We start from the raw sequence: 21,908 nt of genomic DNA, 5'->3' as shown, positions 1-21,908 counted from the left end.
CTGTCAACCGGGGTAAACTCATCGCCCCAACACCATAACTATACTCCAGCACACAATTTGACTGATTTACTAAAATAAAACTTAACATTTTTAACACAGAATATTATCATAATAATAACAAAAAACATTTACTAAAATTATTTTAATGTATTATTATTTGGTAGCAATTAATTCATCATTTTAATTAAGCAACTCACCATTGTTGTTTGCTTTCGAACTTAAAATAAAATCTAAACACGAACCATTTTGTGTTCAAAAATTAGTTACTTAATTTTAACATCTTAAATATAGCTGTCTTCACAGTATTTATAACTGTTACAGAAGGGTAAGTAAATTAATATAAACTCGTTTTGGTGGTAAATTGGCAAAAAGAAAATGATTTTAATATATATATATATATATATATATATATATATATATATATATATATATATATATATATATATATATATATATATATATATTAGTGTTGCGTGGAAAACTAGTCATGCAGCAGGCCTTGCCTAAAATAGTATGGAAATACACCGCCCTCCTTTGGTTTTCCTGAGGGAATCCACCAGTGGCAATCATAATACTGACAAACAGCAAGTTTTTAGAGATTTTTTATTAAGACCTTCATATAAAATATTAGCTGTTAGCCAAAATCGCAAAGAACATGTATTACGCTGGCAATCAGTTGACAATAAAAAAAGATCACAGCTTGCTTTGGGAAACAAGATTCAACCAATACCATGTGGACATTTAGGTACGCATCATTCCCAACTTCTGTCACTGAATGCGCTCTCATCTGTCAACAGGTATCCTGACTAGATGTCAAAGAGAAGCGCGACTAGTAAAAAAGTAAACATTCTCACGCGATTGCAGCCTGTTTGCAACTCTAACGGTTAATAAATAAGACTGTATTACAATAACATACTCCAGAGCCACTACTCTTTTGGGATATGTCATGTAGTGCTTACTCTTCAGCAAGCATCATCCAAGTAGTCCAAATAGAAATACTTAATGGCTTGCTTTAATGATTGACTATAAGGCTAAAACTTTGTTTGAAATATCTATTATTGCTCATTAAATACTGCAGATTCATGTAACAAGGCACATTGCTTTAAGCTGCTATGAAATCCCAGGTAGGGTTGAATGTAAGATTGACCTTGTGAGTTGTGAAACATTTGAATCGTTTACCAAAAGAATATTAAAAACCCAAAAGCAAATAACACAAACAAAAAACATTTCCAGGCTAAAATTGTTGGTAGGAAACTGAAAGACTAAAATGCATTTAAAAATTAAGTAAACATAGCAAAGTGTCCAAATATAGAGATGCATTTCTGTACAACATAAAAACGATCCTTCAAAAACAGGACACAAATTCTGTGCAAAGGCGGCCTTTGAACGTGTGTGTTGTTTGACCACTAGGAGTCACTCTTTCGCTTTTCTAATGCCCAGGGGTGTGCAAACTCGGTTCTGGACGGCCGGTGTCCTGCATAGTTTAGCTCCAACTTGCTTCAACACACCTGCCAGAGATTTTCTAGTATATCTAGTAAGAGCTTAATTAGCTGGTTCAGGTGTGTTTGATTAGGGTTGGAGCTAAACTCTCCAGGACACCGGCCCTCCAGGACCAAAGTTGGACACTCCTAAGTACTGTAATCAGTTAGCAAGTAAAAAAATTACAAATATATCTTAACAACCCTCAGATCTTCTTCATTGACCATGCAGTGTTATAACTCTGAATCATCTTTCGGCTAGGGGAAGGAATTTCAGCTTCGGAAAGAGCCATGCTGAAACCTGCTTTCAAGTGTGTGTCTTTTGATGTGTTCTCAGGGCTACTTGTCAAAAAGAGCTACAAAGCACATACTGTTAAATCTACTGTTATCATCTCCCATGATGGCGGAGTTGAAGATCATCTTAAACAGTCTTATTGCTCGATGAGTCCGAAGCCGATGACAGCAACCTTGCGTTTTTTTCATTCTGTAGGTGCGCCTTTTCTGTGGACATTTTCTCTTGGTGTACAAATGAGCACCTCCCTTTGGCTCTGGCTGAGCACCTGAGCAATGCTTTGACAATCAGATAGGCCAGTTCAGCCACATTGAGCACAATGCAAATAGCAGAAGATCCCACCATAAAGATGGTGAAGACCGTCTTCTCTGTCGGCCTTGAGATGAAACAGTCAACTTTATTGGGACAAGGCCATTGCTCACACTTCACAAGGCGTGCCATCTGAAAGCCATCATAGACGTAATAGAGAGCATACATGAATCCGGCCTCGAAAAGAAGTCTGAAGAACAGGCTGGATGTGTAGGTCCACCACAGTGGCCCAGTGATGGGTAGACGCCGGTTCTTCAAGCTCTCCAGGTCATCTCCTTTACCATTACCTCCACGCTTGGCTAAAATGCTTTTCTTTTTCATGTTGCGCTTGCGATATGCCACATGCATAGCTACCAGTAAAGCCGGTGTGGACACAAAGATGAGCTGCAGACACCAGAAACGTATGTGCGAGACTGGAAAGAAGTGGTCATAGCAGACGTTTTTGCAACCAGGCTGTTGTGTGTTGCAGGTGAAGTCTGACTGTTCGTCTCCCCAGACCGTCTCTGCTGCTATGACCAGGATGCAAATGCGGAAGATGAAGAGGACAGACAGCCAGATCTTCCCCAAGCTGGTGGAGTGTTTATTCACTCCTCCCAGCTGAGCATAAAGTGCTCCCCAACTCATCCTGTCTACTGGTGCTCTCAGCTCCTGTTTGAAAAGAAAGAGAGGAAATTGATACAGCACCAACGCAGCAAACAGGCAAACTTCATTCATTCATTCATTTTCCTTCAGCTTAGTCCCTTATTTATCAGGGGTTGCCTCAGCGGAATGAACCACCAAGTATTCCAGAATATCTTTTATGCAGCGGATGCCTCATACACTACGACCAATTTTAGTTAAGGCAAACTTTTGTGGTAAATTAGACACAGAAACACAAATTCCACTGTAATTGTACTAGATTGCTTTAAACAGAAACAAACCAGGGTTGTTATAGTTAACCATATATCTAAATATTTTTTGTGAATTAAATTCTGTATATTAAATATGTATATTAATAAAACAATTATAACAGTAATTAAATAAAGTAGTAATAATAATATAAATTTTAATATAATGATATTTTTAAATATTTAGATGCAATTATAACTATTGTTTCAGGTAATTGGCACAAAATATTTAGTTTAAACAATCTGAATTGATCATTAAAGCAATGTTTTTAACTTATTTAATATATTTTCTTAAGAAAAAAAAGAAAAACTTCAAATGACAACTGAAAACCAAGAATAATAAATAACACTATTAAAAACTAATTAATTACTTGGTGACACTAAAATAATTTCAAAACAAACATGCAAAAGGTTTTTTATTATTATTATTGGAGGTGTGTACGTGCTACTTAGTTATTTAAATTTTTAAATGTATCAACAACCTTTGCGGAAACTTGTGTTTAAATGAAAACTTAAAATGACAAAAATCTGTAAAGGTTTAGCCATACATTTTTGTGATGCAATATTAACTAAAATTTAATGTTTTCAAAAACATTCAACATCTTGAAATAAGTACACTTTGTTACCATAATCTTATTTAACATTTAATATTAGCCAAACATGATGCTCTATAATAAACACTACCGGTCAAAAGTTTGGGGTTAGTAGGATTTTTAAGGATTTTAAAATAAGCTTCTCCTACTCACCAAGGCTGCATTTATTTCATCATAAATAAAGCACAAATTATGAATTGTTATCGCACTATAAAATAACTAAAAAGTAGTAGTTCAAAAGTAGTTTATCATTTAATTGAATAATTTATTTCAGTGATTTTAAAGAAGACTTTTCAGCTTCATTACTCCAGTCTTCAGAGTCACATGATCCTTCACAAATCACTCTAAAATTAAAAACTGTTGTTATTCTTCTTATTATTAGTGTAATGGTAATAAGAGCAATAATGACTGGAGTAACAATTTTATTTGAAACTACATACTATAAGAAAACAGTTTTTGGAAATTTTAATAAATATTTAACAATTTATTTATTTATTTTACATTTAATGAATGTTGCCTTGATGAACACAATATTTTTCTTTTTAAAAACATAAGGGAAAAACCTGACCACAAACTTTTGACCGGTAGTGCAAATGCTGTTTTCTCACATTAAGTAACTTTGATATGTTTTTTTTTTTCTTTTAGCTTGTAACTTTTTTTTTTACTTTTTAGCATTTTTTCTCGAGTTTAACGCGCCCCTATTACCTCATCGAATATCAGTTCTGATAGTTTTACAATAAGACTTCTGTTTACCTGTTAGGCTACACGATGATTCAGATCAAATCCATGACATATATCCGACAGTGTGAGCTAAGTTGAGCAAATCACTTGTGTGGTGCCTCTGAGGTCTTCAGAGTGAGATGAAGTGATTGACTGAAGACAGTGAGCACTTATTTTCTAGGGGAGAGGTGCACCTGACGGCGGGAGGAGCCTCGACATTCATTGGATGTTTCTTGAGCCCGAGTATGGCATACCCGAGAGCGTCAAATCTCCGGAACGCGCCGCTCAGCAGATTAAAACACTGAGCAGCTTCAGCAGCTCGCATCTACATGTGGTATTGCGTTCCGTGTCTTGTTAAGAAACGTAAACATATTTTAACTTTAAATAGATAAACTAGGAAATGTGCTTTTAAACCACTGCCTTCTGGTAACCTTCGATGAAAATTAACCGTGGTTTTTACAACAAACAACTTGGCTACATTGTTACCACAAGAGTTCAACTGTGATTAAATGGTCAAAATACTAGAAATAGGCTACTCCAAAAGCACTTTCAATTTTCATAAGAAGTCTTTAAAACGTCCGTTTTCAACTTCATAATGTTTTACTCTTAAGTCAATCTAAAACCATAACGTTAGACAGGCTAAAACTAAGACTTAAATTAAAAAGACTGAACTAATTTATGTTTGCTTGGATTTGCTCTTACAATGTGCGTGTTTGTGTGTGCGTGCCAGTCCTCAAGAAAACACGATACAGCAAGCAGGGTTAGTTGTAACATGGTCCCAGTAAACAATTTTGTATTTATTTGACGTCTAATAGACATCTAAATGTAGACAGCTTGGCTAAAACAAGGCTAAACCTGGGCTCTCAGTGGACTTTTAATCTAATAGACTTTTAGGAATAGCTCAAAACTATAGTTGTCAAATACTGACTTTATATGTGTAGTCTGTTCTGTTTATGAGATAACCAGTCTAGTTTTGGCCTATTCTTAGATGTTTTTTAGATTTTCACTGACACCCCAAATTTAGCCTTGTTTTAGCCAAGAGGACTATGTTTAGACGTCTATTAGACATCTTTTAATAATAAAAAAAAATGCTTGCTGGGGTGTTACAATTTACCTGAACAAGGTGTACACCAATAAAACAAAATGTTGTGTTGTGTTAAATTGTTAGATTTTAGCGAGCCTCAAGTACCACTTTTTTGTGAATAAGCAATGGTATCACTGTTTTTTATGGTAATTATTTATTATACTCTAGCACTATAATACAAAAGATAAATAAATAAACCACTCTTGTTTTAATAGATAAATAAATGAACACACAGCTTGCTATGTAGAATTAACAGTATTTAAATTAAACTTAAACTGTGTGTAATCTAACTTTTCCAGCAAATGATACAACTTACACCCGTGTCTGTTACAATTAGCCCGGCCAGTGCAGTAAATACAGAGGAAGTTCATGAACATTCAATCGAGAGACTTGTGTGTTTTTTCTAGAAAAATCAGCCCTACATCTACTCTACTACAATTGTGTGAACTGACGTAATTCTCACAGACACAAAAATTCCCTCGAAGTCATAGTCAGTGATGTGACAATAAAAGTGATTTGATAGTCATTACCGAGGAATGTAGTTTTTTGTGTCTAACACTTGGTTCAATATGCAAATTAAAGACTTCCTTGAAATGGTTTCATTTTCCCTTTATTTGTAAATTTCACATCACCATAAGATAGATGTTGCTTCAGCTATTTCAATGAAACAAGTAATAATCCCAAATGTAAGCCTTTTAAAAATACTGTTAATGCAATGGTAAATTTCATAGCTAAAGCAACGTTCTGAGGAAATTTGTAAAGTTAGCTTTTGCTTCAGTTATTTTCTGTATCAGACACTGAAACTGAAATATTCAACCAAGAACAACAAGGGCTCAAACCATGATTTCAAAGCCTTTTCATTTTATTGACTAGCCTCATTCCTTGAGTTTAGCTAGTCCCATCAGCAGCTGATCTCTTCTCTCTCTCCTAGCTGATAGATGCTCCTGCTTGCCAGGAATCAGTTCACAGATCTCCTGAAAAAGGTGAGAAAATATGACTATTATTACTTATTATTATGACTAATATTACTAAAATAAACTATTGTAACATACTTTTATAACTCTAGCTGCGGGCTCTCCAGAAAAATCTGGAACAGGCCCAAAAGTATTAAGAACCCTCTTCATGCCCTCACTGTAGCGCTGAAGATAATCTTTCATACCTGTACAGACAGAACACAGTTAAAATTAAAAAATGATTTAATTTTTTATTTTTTTACAATAGAGTAACAAAATGAAAAAGATAAGATAAGATAAAAGAATCCAGACTTTGAAAACATAATACAGAAATTATTATATATCTTTATTAATTATAAATGGCTATAGGTTAGAATGTTTGTGTTTTAATGCATTTCTATTGCTAGTTTGTACACATTTTACTTACAAAAGTGAGACCTTCCTCCACTTCCTATAAGTTGTCTGACTTTATGTAAAGGACTTTGGATGTTTGTCAATATATAGTCATTAATGTGCGTCTCACAGAAAGGGGATTCATTCAAATAATCCCACATAGTCACCTTCATAGTCTATAGTCTCAAATATACTTTACAACAAACTATTATAACAGTAATTTGACTACATTATCAATATGATGCCGGTGCAACTGCTGCTTTCTCATCAATGCCTTTGTTTGTTTTTATTTTGTATATTTACATTTCTAAATTGTAACGGGATGTCACTGCAAAGATATTTCAAACTTCTTTGTACTTATAATGACAGATGAAAACATCTTCACTGAGTATATCACGTACAGTATGTTTTATGTTGTGTGTGTGCACAAACGTGATCTCAAGTAATCATTTTCTGGATGCAGTTCAATTCATCGCTAATAACATTTAGCCATTTTTTTTAAATAATCAAGTTTCAAAATTTAGATTTTGCAAGTGAAACACTGCATTGTCAATCTAAATAACACAAAAATTCACAGTATAATCATTGGAAACGTGTGTCTAAAGTGACTCAGCAGATAAAAGTTGTTTTGTTTTGTTTTCGAGCACATTTCTCAAGCATGAATCGAGTAGCTCCTCTTCTGAAGGGCATGAGTGCTTTTAGAAGGGCTCTCGGTAGATAAGACGTGCACCAGTGAAAGTTCAGCCACAGTTCTTTGCTTACTGTTTCCAAGAACCTGTGTCATTATACAGTGGTGGAAAGAAGGAACGAGGGCGGAACTCAGTGCATACAGGGGGCTTTATCACTAGTGTGAGACTACTGTAATGCCCCACTCGCAGTACGAGGAGCCAGGCCTGAGAATAATAATTCATCTGTCACCGTCCCACGTTAGAACTACTGTCACATGGCAAAGCACATTTCATGAGGGGAGCAGGGTCATCCTACAGATTTCACACTGCCTTATGATTTTCACCGCTAACATGAGATCTTTTCAAAACACATGCACATTTACACACGTCTGTGCTCATTTCAGTTTCTTTTATGGACTTTCTAAACACACAAACACATTTAAGGTCATGTGAGGTGGATGGTAATCAAAAGGTTAACATGTTTTCACGGACTCCCTTTTTGTGGTCCCAAGCACCAAACCAATTTCTTCCTCCATGCCTGCTGAAAACAAGAACTTCTCTGTGCTTAATTTAAAAGAACGTTTTAGTATGCCATGTTTTAAAGCAAGGGTTAATGGGTAGCTTGCCTTCTGGTGCGTTGAGATGCATGGTTTCAATGGGACCTATGAAGGCGTAGCGCATGCCCAGGCCCTCAGACATCACCAGATCGATGTCCTTCACTGAGATCACTCCGTCCTGGATGAGAAGAAAGAAAAGTTCATTTGGCAGCTCACGTTGTATTATGCGCTTGGATGAAAGACAATGCTTCTAAAAGTGCTTTACTGATGTTCCGATCTTCTAATCCTAAAATTACAGCTTCCTGCTTAGTAGTTTGTCCAGCCAACAAGGTTTGGTCCACCTGATTGAGAGGAAAACGGAGGTTGCCCCCCCTTGTTTGGTCCCATCAGAAGAGCACTAAAGCCGCTCCCACTGTATTGGATTTCTCTTATCATTTAACTCAGTGTCCTCTTAATAATGGGATGGTTTGGCAGGGGGAAAGCAAGCTTGGTTGTGCCAGGCTTTGGGCCCACTTTGCACTCGGATTACCTGTGGCTACAGATACCTGTTGCCCGACTGTGCTGAAATCAAAGCTTGGATACAGAACGGGCAGAGGGGGACGGGTTTAGGAGGGGGACAGGGTTGTCTTTGTTCATTTCCTGCATGCAACAACGAGGCTGTTATCCTAGCGTCGCCAGGCGGCGGACTGGCTGGGGAAACCGTGAAAAGAGGCCTTTCCTCTACGGTAATCACCAGGGGCTGCCATTAGCTTTCCCAGCTGCTCTACTTTCCAGAGCTGGCTCTCTCTCAAAGGGCTGCCTGACCTGTGAGAGGAAGCATGGGTGGATTTGAGCTGCAAATCTGCAACATCCAAACTTTAAATGTTCCTCATCATTTAATAAAAAGCAGCAAAATGTCACCTCTTCTTCCATAAATACAAGAACGAGTCTTCAGTAAGTGAGACTTTGTGGAAGGCTGAGCGGTATTACAAACATCAGATCAAACTGGATTGTCAGGTAGTAAAAAAAAAAGTTGAACAATTTTTCACTTTTAAGTTACAGTTATATAACAGGGCCCATGTGAATTCTATCTTATTTTTCAACATGGTAAAACGTTATTATTAAGTCAAATATAATAAACACAGAATAGACACTCTGATTCCCCATTGTCTTCTCATGTAGGATAAAGGATGATGTGGGCATAATTTCAGTATGCAGAGGGAGTGAGATTTATTTATGCTTTTTTTTAGTATAAATTTCATGCAGTGTGTATTGCAGCTGCTCTTGTGGCTTTTAAACATCACGTATTAACACGTTTTAAACATCAAACTGCACCAAAAAAGCCTCACTGTCTCCTAAAAAACGAATAGTAAATAGTATAAGAACAGACTGTGAACACTCAAAACAACTTTCTGGCAAATCAGGTGTCAATTGTGCAACAAATGTGCATAATACCAGTTTGCGGCCTTAACTAGTTGCCCAAAGAACAACATCTAATTTCACCTGCCTGGCTTGAACACTTTAGTTCATCTAGCTGAGAATGCTGACATAATATAAGCAGCATTTATTAAAATTAATTCTAGATGGAGTGACTTATGCATATTCACAAAAACTCTCTTTATTACTTCACTTACAGTGCATCAGTGCAATTTGCTGATGAGAGAATTTATGATACTTGACTAAACTCTGTATTTTTTATCAGTAAATGAAAAAAAAAAAACTGGTGTGAAGTCAATGAGGATTGGAAATGCTTTCAGAGAGGAAATACAAAAATGGGTGCTTTCCAATGTGCTCTCATCACAAATAACCGACCAATCAGATAAGAGAAGACTCACAAAAAAGGCTTAAGAATGAATAAATCTTCAGTGGGGTTTTGAAAATCTTTAACAAATGAGGTGTAGTGAAATCTTGACAGTGTTCATTGTGAATCAGTGCTAATTGCTTTAATAAGACTTTTAAATTAACAAAAGATTCTATCTTGAGTAGGAGACACTACAGCACTAGTGAAAGTCTTTGAATAATAATTAGATAAGATCAGCTCATGTAATTGTTTTTATTAAATTGTAGCAAACAAAAAGGTAACATGTTTGCATGCTGGTTTAACTGGTTTATCAGCATGACTTCTTTTAAGGCTTGGTCACACACAACCAAGCAGCTCGAAGAAAAAAATTCTTTTGAAATTCTTTAAAAAAAGTATTTACTGATAAAAAAATGAAAAAAATGAAGGGAAAAAAACAAATATGGTAGAACACATGATAGACTTGAACATGTATACAGCTGTTTTAGAAAAGTCCTACTAAAAATCTCTTCAACGAATACACAAAAACACAACTGACAAGACATGAAGAATAAAGAAAATTGTTTCAAGGAAGAATATTTGCCTATTGTAAAATCTAATGGATTAACAAACACTCCTTCCCTAACTGTAAAACCACTCAAGAAGATTTCCTTCATTTCATAACACTGAATATACACCGTAAAGAACATTAAAACACTTTAACATTAATTCTTTTAGTTGAATCTATTTAACTTTTCTAGTTATCTGAACTTAAATCAATCAAAAACGTAATATATGAAGTTAAACTTTGTATAACAAAAAATAAAAATTATTCCCAATGATGGGTTGCAGCTGGAAGGGCTTTCGCTGCGTAAAACATATGCTGGACGACCCCAGATTAATAAAGGGACTAAGCCGAAAAAAAATTTGAATGAATGAATGACTTAAAAATATATATTACCTGATTTGACTGGAAACCTGATTTTAGTAACATGAAAACATTTATAAATGACTTTTATCATATCACATATTTATATAAAATATCAGTCATATTTTTGGAACATCTGATCAAAAATCTGATTAAAATAAAGGTCTTATCATTCAGCGGTAACATACAATACTTTATTTTAAAAATGCTGTCATTTACTCACCATTCTTCATTGTAGTGTGAACATTCCACTAAATATCTTTTGTCTTCCACAGATAAAGGAAAATGCAGCTCTTAAACAACATGAGGGTGAGTAAATCATGATCTGATGATCAGATCAATAGAAGCGATATTATGTTGCCCATAAAAGCTTTTGTTCAATCAGTATTATTTATGTATGATGAGAGTCCTTATCAAAGGTCAACAGGGCAATCATCTTTGGTCATTTCTGCTGCACTCATTACTAACAGGTGTATAATACATCAAGCATACCATTATTCAAAGTTGGAATTTATGAATATGCCAAATGTTGCCATGACAGAATCTCAGTATCAGACCTTATATTGCCTCCTTTTTTGTTTGTTTGTTTATAAATATCCAGTAAATTCTCACAAGTGATGTGTGTCATATCTGGTTATCCATGCTGTTGTGGATGCTTAGTTAAAACTATCATTTCGACTAAGTAGGTAACACGGAGTTCACTACAATATGTATGACTGGCTACAACTACAATGAAAGGTTCTTAAAGAGTTGACTTCTTCTCTTTGATTGGAACACAATCAAACCATTTCAAAACAACATGTTACCACACCTCTGCTGCACGCAGTGTTCTTCACCTAACCCAGGCACACTGACACACCTGACTACTGAACATCATTCAGAGTCGCAGTGAATCATCTTCTCACAGTTTTGTGACGATGTCTCTATAATACACCCCTGAGAGTGCAAACAATTTCAGTTTTGTTTTTAAATGTCAATTACTCAGATTAACATTGAAAAAAGTCAGTGCGTGACTCTCGAAGTTCAAAGTAAGGTGTCTATTGTGTGTGTGTGTGTGTGTGTGTGTGTAAGTGCTTTCTTGACTTTTGACTTGTGTCTTGTTTTTTTGCTTGTGGGCAGAGCTGAGAGAGCTTGTTTTTAAAGCAGATCACCTAACTTTCCCCATGTTCATTCGATACACAGATGTACTGTACAACCAGGACAAAAACCACCAGTGAGAGGAAAGATAAGCTGGCTATTCTGAAAGTTTCTCAAGAGAAACTAAGAAAAGAGACCGTTTGATTTTGTTTTTTCCTCATTTGTAAACAGTGATACAGATATGGACGTAGTTATGTTTGGGTTTTAACAAATACAATAGCCTCTTTTCATTCTTTGTTTCCTTTAAATTTTCCTTTCATTTCTGTCTATTAATAGATTAATGGGATGTTTCAGCCATATATTTTTCGTCACATATGAGGAAATGGTCTGCTGTAGAGTAGAAAGTTAAAAAATATATTATTAAAGCAAATAACCATGAGAAGCTATTTGTTACACTGATTTTACCATGAACAACGAGTCTTTACAACATAATTTCACCCTTAACCAGATCAAAACAACGCCAGCTTTAAGTGTCTCATTTTTTTTTTTATAAAATGACAGCAAAAAAAGTCTCTCATTGAAAACTTTACAGGATTAACAGAAAAGACCTGAAAATGTCTGAAAAGACCATTTATTTGAAATAATAATTTTGTTTTAAAATTATATATAAATTTTAGAACTTTCAGATCTGCCTTAATCCTTTTTGAAATAGACTCAACAAGGTACTGGAAATATTCCTCAGAAATTTTAGTTCTTTCTTGACTTGATAGCATCACACAGTTGCCACAGATTTGTCGGCTGCATATCCATGATGTGAACCTCCCTTTCCAGCAACAATACTTAGGTAGCCTGTGGCATTGACACGATACTCAATTGGTGCAAATGGGCCCAAAGTGTGCCAAGAAATAATCCCCCACACCATTGCACCACTACCACCAGCCTAAACCATTGATACAATGCAAGATGGATCCATGCTTTCATGTTGTTGATGCCAAATTCTGACCCTACCAACCGAATGTTGCAGCAGAAACCAAGACTCATTAGACCAGGCAACATTTTTTCCAACATTTGTCCACCTAAAGGTTACTTTCAGAGATGCTCTTCCCGGTTCTAATGAGTGGTTATTTGACTTTTGTTGTCTTTCAATCAGCTCGTACCAGTCTGGCCATTCTCCTTGGACATCAACAAAGCATTTGCGCCCATAGAACTGCTGCTCAGTGCATATCTTCTCTTTTTGGCCCATTCGCTGTAAACCCTAGAGATGGTTGTGTGTAAAATCCCAGCAGATCAGCAGTTTCTGAAATACTCTGGCACCAACAACTATTCAACGCTCAAAGTCACGTAAATCCCCTTTCTTCCCCATTCTGATGCTCAGTTAGAATGCAGCAGATCGTCTTAACCATTTCTACATGCCTAAATGCATTGTGTTGCTCCCATGTGATTGGCTTTTTAGAAATTTGCATTAACGAGTAGTTGGACAGGTATACCTAATAAAGTGGCCAGTGAGTGAGTGAGTCTGTGTGTGCGTCTGTGTGTGCGTCTGTGTGTCTGTGTGTGCAGTATAGTTTTTAGTATAGCTTCCGATCAATCTAATGCATCCTTTCTAAATGCTTTGTCAAATCACCCCAAAATGATCTGAAAGTTAGCTTTAATATAGAGTATAATAAATAGTTTAGTATACTATTATCTATAATTATGTATATGATCTAAGACTTGACTAACCATGACTGTAAGTGCTATCTGACTTTATTCTGTGACTTGACTAACCTGAACCAGCCTCCAGGACTCAGCAATGATGGCATATTGAACCCGGTTTAAAGCAAAACCATCTATCTCCTTCCTAAGACGCACAGGTGCCTGTCCCACATCTGTCATCAGTGAGTAAGCAACCTCCATCACAGCGGGCAGCGTTTCGGGGTGTGGCACCAACTCCACCAGACGCACATAGTAGGGCGGGTTTACCTGTCACATAAAAAAACAGGAAATGACACCACTTTATCTATCCTTGTGTGTTTATCAGACCTCCAGATTGTATTGGATTTCTTACCCACAATGAAGGTCTCTGTGATTAAATGCCTGACTGCATATGTTCGGTATTTGGGATTAAACATTCACTAATTGCTGGTGAAGGTGAATAGTTTGCCTCAAACCTCTCCGAAGGACACCAAAGCCAGCAAGTCCTTTCTGTCATATAAATAAACTGGAATTTCCATTAGGTATGGAATGAAACAAAGTCCAGTAAAACCTCTCTGGGCCTGACAATTAGCTGCATTCTTCATCATACGACTGACAAGAAAAACATGACACGTCTTGTGGTGTCCATTAATTAACCACACTCAAGCCGTAAAAGTCCAGAGCAAACCCCAGAGCAATCTGAAGTGTCACTCTATATACTGTTTCCCCTCCCAACGTCATGTGTTTCACATTTTCTCCTTCATATATCCAGTTTTTCAACCTTGTTTTACCGTTCGCAAGCTAACATGGCTATGTAAATATAGTCCAAAATGCAGAGCGAAAGTTTGATAATTATGACTATATTGCAATTGAGGCAACCATCAATATGATTTAAACTGTAGCCATTAATTTATAATCTTGTAAAAAAATGAACAACTGATTAACTTCATCAGACCATTGTAGGAATGCTCCTTTTGGTTAATTTTGCCAACCGATGCTCATTAACCGAATATTAATTGTTAACCGGTCAAATTAATATTAAACTATAAATTATAAAAAATGAATTGACGTGTCTATTTTTTTGTCTGACACATTAAATATTGCATTTTAAAATACTGATTTATTTTAACATGTGAGCAGCAGCATACCGAACATAACAGCAGAACATCTTTACGCACCTGCAGTGTTTCCAACAGCATAAAAAATAATTAAATAAATAGTCCTGTCCTAGATATTTTTCACTTAAATGCAGTTGTAAAAAACACTGACTGAATCATTTTTAACACCATATAGGCTGTTTTTTCCAGTCATGTTTTTTTTCTTTTGTTGAATAAAAATAGCAGTTTACCTCAAATCAATCACTCCACAGAAAATATGCATTTAACAAACCTCTGTCAACATTTTAATAGAAGTCATTATTTTAAAGACTATGTCTTCTTGAGCACTGGATTTTACTTTAGAACTTGGGTGCTTTCATTTCCTTTGTCTCAGTCGCGATTTGTCCGCGCTGTGTGTGATGAAAGAAGATGACAAGGCTCATATGCTGATTTTTTGTAAAGTAAAGGCTACTATAGCATATTACAATTTTATTTTTACATTTGATATTGCATTATTTTGTATGCGTGTTTTATAAGCTATAAAATGAAAGCCTCTGTTTGGAGTGATCACTATGCAAAAATCAAAACAATCTTTGGATTTGTTTGATTCATACATATTTTAAAAACTGATATTTTATTAGGACTATTGATAACTGTAATTTTCCAAATGGCTAAAAGGTTGGTTTATTGGTTAATAGAGTGAAAACCCAGACACTCCAACTTGTTTACAAAGCAGCGCACATTTCAGAAAGTTTTGTTTTGAGGCTTCTTTCTCCAATTGTGCAAATAAATAAAAGTGTTTATGATGTGGATCCAGAACAGGCAGTCAGCATCAGCGCTGGCTTGGCTTCAACTCATCTGTGTCAAACAGTGACCAGCAATATCCTTATTTCATTTTACTTCTTTTGCAAAATATGTCTGTAGACACGTGTGGCTGCATGTGTTAATATCCCGCAAGTTGACAAATATGTGTTGCACATTTCTGCAGCCAAACTTCACACTTTTTTTTTTTTTTACATTTTATATACAGATGAAGTCAGAATTATTAGCCCCCCTTTGAATAGTTTTTTTCTTTTCAAATATTTCCCAAATGATGTTTAAAAGAGCAAGGAAATTTTCACAGTATGTGTGATAATATTTCTTTCTTCTGGAAAAAGTCTTATTTGTTTTATTTTGGCTAGAATAAAAGCAGTTTTTAATAAATAAAAAAACATTTTAAGGTCAAAATTATTAGCCTCTAAGCTATAATTTTTTTTTCGATATTTTACAGAACAAAACATCATCATTATACAATAACTTGCCTAATTCCTCTAATCTGCCTAATTAACCTAGTTAAGCCTTTAAATGTCACTTTTTAGTTGTAGAAGTGTCCTGAAAATATCTAGTCAAATATTATGTACTGTCATCATGGCAAAAATAAAATATATGATTTATTAGAAATTAGCTATTAAAACTATTATGTTTAGAAATGTATTGAAAAAAAATCTTCTCGCGGTTAAAAAAAATAAACAGGGGGGCTAATAATTCTGACTTCAACTGTGTGTATATATATATATATATATATATATATATATATATATATATATATATACACACACACACACACACACACACACACACATATATATATATACTGCTCATTTTGTTTCACCTTTTGACGTGTGTTTTTATAAGCTCCTAAATTACCAGTTACATTCAGTTTCAGTTAAAAATCTTTTCTAATGTTCTATCTAAGAAAAAAAAGGTCTCCTACATCTTGGATAAGCTGAGGAAAATGTTCATTTTTGGGGTGAACTATTCTTGTTTTCAGTATGTCTCTACTTTTTTAAGTAATGCATTTTCATTGTGGCCTCAAATTTGCGTAACCCCATAGTTTATGTGTAATATAATACCTAAACTAATACAAAATAATCTCTTACAGACTGTAATCATAACTAACCGGATGGGATACGATGCAGCGGGTTCGGTTCTGGACTTGAGAGAACACATTGCTTGGCATCAGGCAGGATGTGGAGCTGCTGAGGATCACGCTTTCTGAGACAAGCTCCTCCACCGCATGAAAGACGCTCTGCTTTGCTTCCAGATCTTCAAATACACTCTCCTGGTGACCAAAAACAAAACAAAAAAAAAAGGTCAAGAACAGTCATGGTTCTCAAGAACAGGTGGTCCAAAATATAGGAAAGGCTACCATCCAAAATATACTGTAACATTACAAAAGCTGTATCAACATTTTTTTACCTTAAAAAGCACAGAGAAAGAAACAGGATGAAAATTTAAGTATAGAAATAATAAATGTGACACCATTTACCCTGACACTATAAATAACACAAAAAATATGACCCAAATAATAACATGAACTATAATATCTCACTACTGATGAAACAAACAAGAATAATTACTTGCACATATGAATCCACTGGATTATGCATCATACATCTATTACAACTTGAAAAAAAATGGTCACAGACAAATCAGTAATTTTATTTAAGGTCCAGTTATGAAACTCTTCATGAATAACACCTAAGGCTCAGCAGTAATGTAATGAATGCTTAATATTACAATCTGTAATATGTTAGTTTGTTATATGAAACACATGTATGTTGCATAACTTGTTTTCCTGAATTACCTTTGATGCTATTGAATACATTGAAGCGCCTTTCCTCATTTTTGACAGCTTTCAATTGTCATTTTTTTATTTCCTGTGTTAGAAGGAAATATTATGGTAAACGCTGCTTATAGGCATTAGAGGTATTGAAAATAGATCCCAAATGTCTGTGAAAAACTGGAAAAGAAAAGTGTGTGATTTGGAAATAAAATCAAAGAGCGGGTCACAACTGCACCGTCTATTGTTCTTTTCATATTAACAGAGAGATCTAAAATAAGAAAATTACTAGATGGAACAGAACATAACCAACAGACTAAAAAGAGACTCTGTCATGCATATTTTCAGATTAAAATGTCAAGGATGACATTATTTTCTTAACTTTTAAAAATGGAGCATGACAGAAAGCAGGCAGATGGTAATTATGTGTAGTGTAAATCAATAAATGTAGTTCCCCAACATGAATAGATACAAACACTTGCACAGCTTTTATCTATAGACCATTTCAATGTGCTGATGTCATTGACCCAAGAACATTTCCTGCTTGTTATCAAACTATTTCATAACTGAAACAAGAGGCAATTTAATAATAACTTAATATTAAAATAGCAATTATAACATTATTTATCAATACGTGTCCCTTTTTGTATTCTCGGATGCTATAGAAATTAAAAATGTAAAACAGGAAAGACATTGGGACCATTGTTTTTGTTTACACCCCTCAAAATAGTCTATGGCAAAGAGATCTTTCAGAGCACACTTAATAATTAAACTGGGATGCAAATTCCAACACTTAATCACATTAACAAAAGTGAGTGAGACATGCAATGCTCTAGCAATTTCAGAAGAAAATCTACAGCCACGCTTCTGGTTTAATGCGGCTTGCACAGTGACTAAACAATTAAATGAGGACTGATGGTTTGGCTCATGTGATCACTCTTTCTTCTCTACTCATGAAATACTTGCTGAGCAATTCCAGCGTTATGAATGCGACATTTGCAGTAAAAACTCATAAATTTAAAGCATAAATTTAGAGAAATTATATGTGTTAACATTGTATTGAGACATCTGTTAATATTTTCTAAAACTACCACCACAGAGTTATGGGATCAGAAAAATTTCAATCAGTTAACATTTTTTAGATTTTAAATAAGAAAAATAAAAATGTGTTATGGATGCAGGGTCACTACAGCTTCTAACAAATCCAATTGAAGACTTTTTAAGACCATCAAAGATGAAATAGGGCTAAACGCTAAGGGTTTTTTAATGGCCCAGCAGAAAAAAATACTTTCGCCATCAAAAGACTTTTTTAAATTAATAATTTCTTACCCAAATAATGTGTCAAAACAAACAGACCCTAGTTGTAAACATACTATTTTTTCCAACATAACTTAAAAAAACTTTAAAAACTTCAATAACCTAAGTGTACAACAGTTATATTATTAGTTAAATTTTATTAGGCAGCACGGTGGCACAGTGGTTAGCGTTGTCGCCTCACAGCAAGAAGGTCGTTGGTTTGAGCCCCAGCAGGTTCAGTTGGCGTTTCTGTGCGGGTTTTGCATGTTCTCCCCATGTCCATGTGGGTTTCCTCTAGGTGCTCAGGTTTGCACCCACAGTCCAAAGACAAGCGCTATAGGTGAATTGGGGAAGACAATTTGTCTGTAGTATATGTGTGTATGTCCTGGTCCTGCAGGTTGGGGGTTGAGCATTGGACTAATGACCCATCTCGTAAAAATTAGATGTTAAGAAACACCAACATGGTGCAGCTAGATATTAACGGCCGTGGGAGGAAGTAAAAGTTTTATTGAGATGGATTGTTGGTGATTGGATGTCTGTTCTATCAACTGGGTAGCTTAACAAAAGCAAAGGAAAATCAAGACCCGTTTAAATTGATTTAAGACCTACAAGACAATATTTCAGTGAATTTAAGACTTTTTAAGGCCTACATTTTTTTTTTTTAATTTAAGACTTTTTAAGACCACAACCTTAAAAGACACAATGCTAATCACAAGGATAAAAGTCGGCTCACTATAAAACAAACATAATTGATTTCATTTAATTTTCTATTTTTCCGTTCATGAGGAAAAGGATTTGTTATGGATGTGACAGATATGAAATTGTCACTTGTGTGACTTTGGCAAATCAAATTAATTTAGATAAATTTAGATCATTTAGATAAAACTATTTTAAAGTACTAAAAAAATACTTGCTTATTAAAAAATATATAAATAAATAATAAATTAATTAATTAAAACGGTTTTGCTATTTTAATATTTTGGCTATTTTTTAATTTGGCCAGGTTGACATTTCCATGGGATTGCTCTGTCTTTTCTCAATAAGCACAAGACAAATGCTTATTGTCTGTTTATTTGTGTTGTTTCTTTGGCTCAACAGGAATTCCTCTACGTTAGAGGAAATCATACCTGAACAAAGAAAGCCCCATCTAAGGCCTGCTGTAAGTCCTCATGACTGCTGAGTCGACTCAACTGCTCTGCGGCACTGAGGTTTCCTCTAAGCATTTTGGCTTGTTGAAGCTCCTCAAGCTGTTTCCTGGTCACACAAACCCAACCTTCAGCTTAACATTCAATGACATACAAATCCTCCCAAAAAACAGGTCTGTCCAAGTAAATCATGTTCCAAAGATGATTTATAATTGAAAAGCAATCTGTTGCAGGTGCAGTTGTGTTATTGTGTATACTAAATTACACTCTTCAATATTTGCTCTGAAAGTCTGCATGAAATAAAAATTTACAATCACAAATGAAAATTATTTTGCTAGCACACATTTTTAGTCTTAACAAACAATTAATCTGTGTAAATAAATCCACTGAAAGGAATAAATGTCTGTGATGGTACTCTTTAATCAAAATCTGACCATTTGCTTTGGTTTTGAAATGGCAGTTCTTCTCTGATGTCAGTTTGACAGCTTGGGTGAAATACGTTTAGCTACGCCCCTCCAAGCCTTAGCTGCACAAAAATAAATCCCCGCCTCCTACTCTATATTACTTATGAGCTGGAAAGACATCATTAAACTGTAATAAAAGTCTGCAGCAACTTCCAATTCACACAGACTTTAGATGAAGCAGCTCTGTATGCATTACAGAAAATTATTGTTTAGTGTGGCCTAATCTATTATTACTGGATTATATTCAGGGCATGTACATTAGTGGTTCTCAACAGGAGGCCTCAGCAAACTTTCAAGTTGTCCTCAGGATGACTGAAGTGAATTTAATTTCATAAAGTAATTAAATTAATCAATAAATAATGAAAACAAGCAGATTCATATAAACTGAAATGCTGAAAATAAACACATAACATTTAAAGCAAAAAAAATTTCATTTGCTGCAATATTGTTGGTTTTAGAGAAACCCATAACTCCAGGGATCGCAATTGTGTTTATGTTACATTTTAATGATTGTTTCTCATCATTTAAAATGAACCATGTTGAAGAGTTCAATTCACACAGTATCTTCCAAGGGTTTGTAAACATGCTTCTGTACATTGAATGTCTGTACATTGGCGGTGTACACAAATGTGTTAGAACATATACATAAAGAGAGAAAGAGAGAGGAGGGGTTCTAGTATTGTGTTTGCAATCTTTAAGCCAACGTGGTTGAGATCTGAAGTCATATGCAGCAGACAGAAAACCCTACAACTCCCTCTGGTGACAGAGGAGCTGAATTAGGAAGTTTTATTGAACTACTAATATAAACAAAGAATTTAAAGAAAACTTATATTTGGTCATATTTTTATTAATTTTATTTATTTATTTATTTATTTATTTATTTATTTATTTATTTATTTATATGTCAATCCCTAACTTGACATTTGTTTATTTATAGTGCCTTCAAACTATCTTTAAAAGAGATTGCTCTAAGATGTTAATAAGAGAGAAAAATCGAGAGCATATTAAATTAAATAAGCCAATATAAATTGAGAATGAGAGGGTAATTAAAAAATAAAGAGTAAGTAGTTATATTTCCAAGAGATGGGTTGCGGCTGGAATGGCATTCGCTGCGTTAAAAAGTGCTGGATAAGTTGGCGGTTCATTCCGCTGTGGCGGCCCCGGATTAATAAAGGGACTAAGCCGACATGAATATGAATGAATGAAAGAGAAGTTATATTCTCTTTCCTGTTTTACTACTGACCTGATCTCTGCGATAGCCCCTGATGCCTGTCCTGGTTTGTTGTCATAGAGTTTGACCTTGTAACCTCCACTCAGGAAAACCATAGCCCAGGAGCGGCCAATCAGACCGCTTTATGCCACATACATATAAAGAGGGGAAAAAGTATAGCATTCTAAGTGTTAAATAGAAGTAGACATCAAGCTCAATGCATTAGCTGTACATATTCAAATGAGAAACATGACTTAAACAGAAACTTAAATTTAGTGCATGAACACAAACATGAAGTCAAAAGTTTAAAGCATGAAAAGTACTATATAAAAACCATAAACGTCTATATAAACCTAGCAAAAATGTGCATTATAAGCGCAATATCACATGTTCATTTTAATTTGATTATAAATGATTGCACTTTTTATTTCCCACATGCACTACTCTGAAATGGTGTTAATGAATGGTGTATTACTCCATCACAGCAGAGTTCAAAGACCGCTCAGCTTTTCTGTTTGTGTTAGACAATCACGTCTGCACAGTCTGACAGGCTCATTTAAGTTAGCTCTCACCTTCCGACAACAGTGATGATTTTTTCTTTTAATGAACTCATTGCAGTCTCGTTTACAAACGTCAAAACACAGTCGGTTGGTTGGTTCCCAGGAGCCCCCAAATCAGCAGACCTCAGACTGTCATGTGCATGAGGAACAGGCGGAGCTACGGCG

General features: G+C 35.1%; 2 protein-coding genes and 1 long non-coding RNA gene across 4 annotated transcripts in view; 1 reads left to right on the top strand and 2 right to left on the bottom strand.

Moving 5' to 3' along the window:
* The window catches only part of LOC137490348 (uncharacterized), a 34,953-nt gene extending 15,016 nt beyond the window's left edge, over positions 1 to 19,937 (top strand). The window contains exons 2-5 of one of the 2 annotated variants that reach the window (XR_015499355.1): positions 6,295 to 6,346; positions 10,894 to 10,927; positions 16,388 to 16,598; positions 19,463 to 19,937. This is a non-coding gene — a long non-coding RNA (uncharacterized LOC137490348). Of the gene's footprint in view, positions 1 to 6,294; positions 6,347 to 10,893; positions 10,928 to 16,387; positions 16,599 to 19,462 lie in introns of those variants that run through there. The other variant, XR_015499354.1, reaches the window with a different exon arrangement.
* gjb8 (gap junction protein beta 8) lies at positions 597 to 4,421 on the bottom strand. Its single transcript, NM_212825.2, is given in 2 exon segments — positions 597 to 2,727; positions 4,313 to 4,421. A coding segment is annotated over 1 exon segment (804 nt). The 5' UTR covers positions 2,704 to 2,727; positions 4,313 to 4,421; the 3' UTR covers positions 597 to 1,899.
* cryl1 (crystallin, lambda 1) lies at positions 5,977 to 21,862 on the bottom strand. Its single transcript, NM_001045341.1, has 8 exons — positions 21,756 to 21,862; positions 21,217 to 21,324; positions 19,492 to 19,618; positions 16,406 to 16,567; positions 13,463 to 13,657; positions 8,004 to 8,112; positions 6,416 to 6,522; positions 5,977 to 6,337 (listed from the first exon to the last, which is right to left on the bottom strand). The coding sequence occupies exons 1-8, from the start codon at positions 21,794 to 21,796 to the stop codon at positions 6,239 to 6,241; spliced, it is 948 nt and encodes a 315-aa protein (NP_001038806.1). The 5' UTR covers positions 21,797 to 21,862; the 3' UTR covers positions 5,977 to 6,238.
* Between the last annotated feature and the right edge of the window lie 46 nt (positions 21,863 to 21,908).

This window comes from Danio rerio, chromosome 9 (assembly GCF_052040795.2).
Source record: "Danio rerio strain M-AB ecotype USA chromosome 9, GRCz13ab, whole genome shotgun sequence".
NCBI lineage: Eukaryota > Metazoa > Chordata > Actinopteri > Cypriniformes > Danionidae > Danio > Danio rerio.
The sequence above is the reverse complement of the archived record's forward strand: the minus strand, read 5'-3'. Positions and strand labels throughout refer to the sequence as shown.

Coding starts and splice junctions, on each gene's coding strand:
- cryl1 (NM_001045341.1), bottom strand. CDS start 21,796: ATGAGTTCATTAAAAGAAAAAATCATCACTGTTGTCGGAAG. Junction 16,568..19,491: donor ATGGGGCTTTCTTTGTTCAG/GTATGATTTCCT, acceptor TTTGGTCACCAG/GAGAGTGTATTTGAAGATCT. Junction 6,523..8,003: donor GCATCTCAACGCACCAGAAG/GCAAGCTACCCA, acceptor CTGTCTGTACAG/GTATGAAAGATTATCTTCAG.